We start from the raw sequence: 6,782 nt of genomic DNA on the forward strand, positions 1-6,782 counted from the left end.
GCATGCACAGGTGAGGGGGAAGTTGAGCTTCTCAGCGAATGCTGTGCTTCGCAAATGGAAATTGTGTTTACACGACAATGCTCTCCTAACAGAAACTAGATCGCGTTTGTACTGCATACCTATATGTGTCTTTTTGTCTGACCTTTGCCTAAAATGAACACTTCATTATGTAACTGTCTTTGGCATCGCCCTGACAATCGCTTTTACTTCTTCCTAACGCAGGCAGTCACAGCATCGCTCCTGGCTATAAGCGTGGCATCTCTCGCGCCACAGAGTGTTGCCTGTTGGTGGCCTGGCCAGGCGCTGAAAAGGTACTTCGGGAGCAGCGACGCAACCACTGCGCCATCAGACATAGGGGCACCGTACAAGGCGAGCGACATCCTTTACAACACAACCTACGCTTCTACAGAAAACATGGTGACCACGCTGCAAACGCAAGAAACAACGAATTTCTCTCTGGAACCTCTCGTGTTGGCTAATGGAACTGACCCGTTGCCGCCCGGTTCGCGACCATTCGACAACGATAGTTTGGTACCGGTCACCTTTGTTCACGCTGAAGCCACCCCCGAGACAACGGAAACTACCACACAGGTGACGATGAAAGGTTTAGTAACTACGTCCTCCCCACTTCTCTTCGCTTCGGATGAGAATTCGGTGCTAGCCTCAGGGACGTTCGGTGACAGCATGTCTGAGTCATACACAGAAGATCATTCCATCTCGCAAGAAACTGCCGTCTCCTCTCAGTCTGCTGCGTTAACGACTTCGGGAAGACACATGACGGACACAACTGTCCCTGCAACGCCACAAATCCTTGCACCAGAATCTACGATTGGTCATACGTCGGCACTTGCTGATGAAATTCAGTTTGACGCTAGCACAAGCGTGACCACTACGGGTCGGCTAGCCACCATCCCATATGTGAATGATGACACTTCAGCGCTTTCAAGTGAAGGTAAAATTGATACCACCACAAACATGACCACTATCGGTCAGCCAGCAAGCGACGCGTATACGGATGATCATACGTCAGCGCTTGCAAATGAAGCTACCACAAACCTGGACACTAGCAGTCCCCCAGCTACAGCATCGACTGGTGACGTTGACACTAATGCAAGTCTGTTCACTCTTACGACCAGAGAAGCTACGCCCGTTCACCTAAGCCCTGCCGAAGACGCATCAAATTTCGTTGCAGACGTAAAAGACGATGATGCAAAGCTGACAACTGCGCCTCTTCCCGATCAAGGTTCAGCTACAATAACAACCGAAAGTATGGATTCCACGATGTTCTCATTACAGACTTCTGGCCACGAAGGTCAGTCAACCAGAGATGGCAACACCGTCGCCATAGTAAAAAGTTACGCGACGGAAACCAGCACCAGTCAGCCATCAACCGCCGCGTATGTGGATGATCATACGCCAGCGCTTGCATATGAAACTATCACAAGCGTGAACACTACCAGTGTGCCAGCTACAGTATCGACTGGTGACGATGACACTATTCCAACTGCGTTCACTGTTACGACCACTGAAGCGGCAGCTATTCACGCAAGTCCTGCCGAAGACGCATCAAATTTGGTTGCAGATGCGAATGACGATGATACAACGCAGACAACTGCGCCTGTTCCCTATCATGGTTCCACTACAATGGCAACCAAAGTTGTGGATACCACGGTGTTCTTGTTACAGACGTCTGGTGACGAGGATCGGTCAACCACGGATGGCAGCACCGTCGCCACAGTAAAAAGCTCAAGTTACGCGACGGAAACCACTATCGGTCAGCCAGCAACCGTCTCGTACGTAGATGATCATACGTCAGCGCTTGCAAATGAAGCTACCACAAAAATGGACACTACGAGTCCGCCAGTTGTAGCATCGACTAATGACAATGACACTGTTTCAACTTTGTTTTCTCTTACAACCAGTGAAGCTGCACACATTCACCCAAGTCTTGCTGAAGGCGCGTCAAATTTGGTTGCAGACGTAAAAAATGATGATGATTCAAAGCAGACGACTGCTCCCTTTCAAGATCAGGGTTCAGCTACAATAACAACCCAAGTTGCGGATTCCAAGTCTGGCGACGAGGTTCACTCAACCACGGACCGTGACACCGTCGCCACATTAGAAAACTCAAGTTATGCGACGGAAACCGCCATGCTCAAGATAGCCAGTATGTCAGCGACTGGCTTGTTGGATGCTCCCGTAACACGGGAAGGCCTCAAAGTCACAGCCGTTGCTTCAAATCAAAATAATAGTGCTTCGAGCGCAACCGTCGGAGCCTCCTCTGTAACAGAATCTATGGAAGACTCGACGACAATTCCTACGCCGTCACCTACTACTGGCTATACTGAAGAAATCGATCAATTGACGTCTTCAAGTGCCTCGACGGACACTACTGTAACAGTGAGTTCTAATGCGGCCGCGTCTCCGGCTGAAAGCACGACGCAATTGAACTACGCTCCGTCACGCGAGTACGAGACTAACCAAGAGGGCAGCTCGGCTGAAGAACTAAGGACAACTGGTCCGTCATTCTATTCGCTGACTAAGGTGCCAGAGCTGCACCACGAAGCCGTCGACGGCCGCTCTACAGCTACCACTCCTACCAGTGCAACCAGGCGGTACAAACCAGCCTACGTGCGTAGGTTTACTCCATGGGTCATTACAAGGTCATCATCGTCACTAGCCATCACGAGCTTGAGCTCTCCAACAAGTTCACCGCTAAGGATTACCCGCCCGCAGGTTGAACAAGACACACTGAAAGCGCAAGAATCTTCCACGGTCGAGTATGTACCGATGACTAGCACAGATCATGTGAGGCGGTATCAGAAGGATCCAACTTCTATGCAAGGCATACCGGTTACGTCAACTGCTCGCGCGAGGATACCGCCTTCGGATACCTTGGTGGTTCCAGAAAGCTTCTTTGGAAGCCGCTCACTGTTCAATCGTTTCGGTCGACCATACTGTCCTGGATGTGACGCCCTCCTGATTAAGTTGCCAGCTCGGTTCAGCGTACCGCTAGTGCCGCCGTATGTTTATGGGTAACCGAAGAATGACTGATTGGAGTTCAGAAGATCTCTTAAGTGCTACAATCAACTGCCGCGAAAGTGTGACCTGTGGCAAGCGTTTAAAATGTGCAGAACCGTTTGGCGTTCAGATAAACATGTGTGCCTTGCGCGTCATCGCTAAGCGCTCAAACGCAGAAATAAGGATTGACTCTGCTGTGCAACAAATGTGGGACGTGAACTGTTGCTTTATCAAGCTTTGAAATCAATGTATCGCATTCGTGCCACAAATAAAATTGCAAGCTCATTCACCAAAGCTATTATTGAATATTTAAAAATAAAGTTCGACAGGTGTACACTCTTGTAGCACAAGAAGGCGAAGTCGTGCTGCACATTTGATAATACATGAAGTTATACAATCGGGGCTAGACTTCTTTGTAACACACATTAGTAACGCATTAAGTTATACAATCGGGGCTAGGATTCTTGCAAGACATAACGAGCCGCAATGAGAAGTAAACGTGTGGCACTAAGGCGACCTCCTGAACGCCACATATGAACGCTTAACGTGGCATCCTAAAGCGCAGCATGTTAGTGCACGCACTAGGTCACACCTTTAGTCAGCGAGATGGCAGTGACATGACGTGTGCAGTCACGCACGCACTAGGCCCCCCTTTAGTAAGCCAGAACCGTGGAGTCCACGCAGTCCTCGTCACCCTGGCCACACACCAAAGCGACTTGGAAATTGCCACCTTTATGAACGTAGCGAAGTCTTTCGTTTACAAGGTGCGGACAGAACTGATGTGTTCTGGCGGTGACGTGGCATCTGGGGCGAAAAGGAAAAAGCACAGTCAGTGGTCAGACGTCGTCAGAACCCCTGATTTTCTCCGGCGGCTGCAAGTCATCGTGAGTGACGTACCCAGAGAAGTCAATGACTGCAAAGGAGCTCCAAGTCGCAGAGTGGACTGTCAGGCTTGCTGTGCACGAGGACTTGACGTATCTTCCTATGTCATGAGGAGGGAGTAATTTATGTCCGATAAAACTCGGGAGAATCGTCTGCTGCGGTCCAAGCGCTTGCTAAGCAAGCTGTAGAAACCCGAGGAGCCTGGAATGCTCTGCTTTTCTTTATTTTTTATTATTTTTTTGCTGATGAAACGAACTTTGACCAAGACCAAAAAAGTTTACCGCTGTAACAGGTGGCTTTGCGCAAGCGTTGATGAGGTGTCTACAGTGATGCACACAGCATTTCCGTCGTCTGTGATGGTGTTAGCCATCGTCAGCAACGAGGGTGACGTCATACCGCCACATTTTTTTGCAGATGGACTCCGCGTTGATGCTGCCGCGTACGTGGAGGGGCTTGCCACTGTTGTAAAGCCCTGGGTAGAGACTGTTTCGAAAGGAAGACCTTATGTCTTTCAGTAAGATTCGGCTCCCGCCCACACCGTCTGCGTCACCCAGGCTGACAACTTATACGATCACGTCACTCTCAACTTGAGGCCTCCTAGTTCGCCAAATTTAAATCCGCTCGACTGCTATGCCTGGGGTGTCGTCGAGAGAGAGGCCAACAAACAGCCACATAATACAAAAGACTCGCTGAAGACCGCCATTGCTGACTCAATGGCCAACATCTCTAAGGACCACCTGATCCGTGAATGCGGCCGTTTCCGCAGCCGAATTGAATCGGTTATTGCTGCGGATGGCGGATTCATTGAGTAATTGTGGAAATAATTCGCAAGAGAAGTATTTACCAAAGTTTGGTGAAAATATGTCTATTTTTGCTGGAGATATTCTTCTCTGCCTGAAGCCAACATTGTGTTCCCAAATACCTCGCGCACCCGGTATGTAATATAACGCAAACAGACAGACACCAAGGACAACATAGGGGAAATTACTTTTACTTAACAATTGAATTAAATGATAGATTAATGGAAATGAAAATGGATGAAAAAACAACTGACCGCAGGTGGGGAACTATCCCACGTCTTCGCATTACGCTTGCGATGCAAAAGAGCACGCGTAATGTCCTTGGTGTCTGTTTGTTGGCGTCTTACGATTGAAAAAAATCAGCATTGTGTTCTCAAATACCTCGCGTACCCGCATATGCAAGCCGTCGTGCGCGTTAGAAGCGTAGCAACAACTGCGTTAAGTTACCGCGCTCTGAACTCCAATGTTCTCGCAAGGCTCTCGTAAGGTTCTCACTCCAGTGGGTTTGGGCGTGACGCTATCGGAGCGTAGATGAACGGCGACTTTAGGCGACTGAGACCGGGAACGCATACGCGTCATCCGACGAGTACTATGTCGCTTCCGCATCCACTATCTCATTTCGCGCGCTTTGTAAATGTGTCACTAATGACAAGCTGCGGCAGTTATTGATCAACCATGACGAGTTCGACGAACTCGACTTGTGGCGCCAGAGGCAGCAACAGCGGTTTTCGTTTGTGATTCAAGCTGTTCGCGCTCCTGTCAAAGGTACAGCACCACACAAATTACGGTATGCCGACTGCAGCACTTCATTGCAGATCGCTGGAGGGCGGAGGAGCCATACGATTCGAAGCAATTAGAATTGTGGTCAAGCCAAGAACGACTATTTGGTTACGTACCAGTGCGTCTTACAAATGCAGTAATCGTGGCCATTTCCCCGTTTCACGCGAAACAAGAGTGCGAATGCGAAACCAAACAACGCTTGCTACGCGCCGATCGCGCCTTGAAAGGGTGAACGTGCAAGGATGGCGGAAACACGTCACCTTGGCGGAAGCCACCGGAGGCACGAGCTTTCGCGCACCATCCGTACCATATTCTGGGCTGGAGACCATAGAGCGCACTCCCTCATCGCGCACCGGAAATCGCTTTCGACCGTTAAGTTTACTTGAGCGCGCTCGAGCTTCTTAACGCGGTCTATGTTTAGTGATGCGCACCTCATATGCAAGCGCACGCGCTATGGCGTTCCCGCCTTCAAATGATGACAACGAGTCTTATAACCGATGGGATTTGTGCATTTCCAGAACTCACCGGTAATTACACGTAAAAAGACTCGCGAAGAGAGAAACAAAAATAAACGAAGCACACGAGTATGTACGGTCCAATATGCGTGAGCGGTCGGCACGCAGCACGCCCGCCGATTTAGAACGCTAAGGGTCAACCCCATGCGTCTGAGTGCTATTGAAGCGCCCCTCACAGCAGGCTTGTGCAGACCATGCTCGGTCGAGCAGGAGCCGCGACGTGGCAACCAAAGACTTCGCAGAAGTCCGGCAGGTGGCGGAGTGCTACGTTGCAGAGTTGGCTCACGTCCAGCGCACTCGAGGCCTTGGCGTGTGAGTGAAGGCAAGTCAGGAGGCAGCTGGCCTTCAGAAAGAGCCTTCGCTGGCGCTGCAGCTCCTCGGGTGACAAGCCGGCCCACTCCACAGCCTTGTAAAAGGCGCGCCGCGCTGCTCGCACACCGAGCGCGTACGCGGCCAGTTCTTCGACTGCCTCGTCAGTCAAAGACATCGCCGCGTCGCCGTGGCAGAACTGGACCCTGTCGAGCAGTATTCGGCGTGCGTGCTTCTGCAGGGGGCTGCCGTCCGCGCTCAGTCGCAGGAGCGTCTTTGCTAAGGATGCCCCGAACGCGGTGCCCAGTGCCCCGTAGTTGCGGCCATGTTCGGCGCCATCGTAATACATGGGTGGCACCAGAACCGCTGCCGCCACGCATGGCGGTGTCACGTCAAAGGCGAACAGCTCGGCCTGGTCTGGGTTCTCGGAGCTACAGCTGGCCTGCTCGTACATTAGGTAGCCGGACTTCAGCCG

General features: G+C 51.0%; 1 protein-coding gene across 1 annotated transcript; it reads left to right on the forward strand.

The window, feature by feature from the left end:
* Positions 1 to 227: 227 nt before the first annotated feature.
* Positions 228 to 3,279, forward strand: LOC125944580 (uncharacterized). Its single transcript, XM_049665072.1, has one exon. It carries the CDS (start codon positions 415 to 417, stop codon positions 3,037 to 3,039), a length of 2,625 nt encoding a protein of 874 aa, XP_049521029.1. The 5' UTR covers positions 228 to 414; the 3' UTR covers positions 3,040 to 3,279.
* The last annotated feature ends 3,503 nt before the right edge of the window (positions 3,280 to 6,782 follow it).

This window comes from Dermacentor silvarum, chromosome 3 (assembly GCF_013339745.2).
Source record: "Dermacentor silvarum isolate Dsil-2018 chromosome 3, BIME_Dsil_1.4, whole genome shotgun sequence".
NCBI lineage: Eukaryota > Metazoa > Arthropoda > Arachnida > Ixodida > Ixodidae > Dermacentor > Dermacentor silvarum.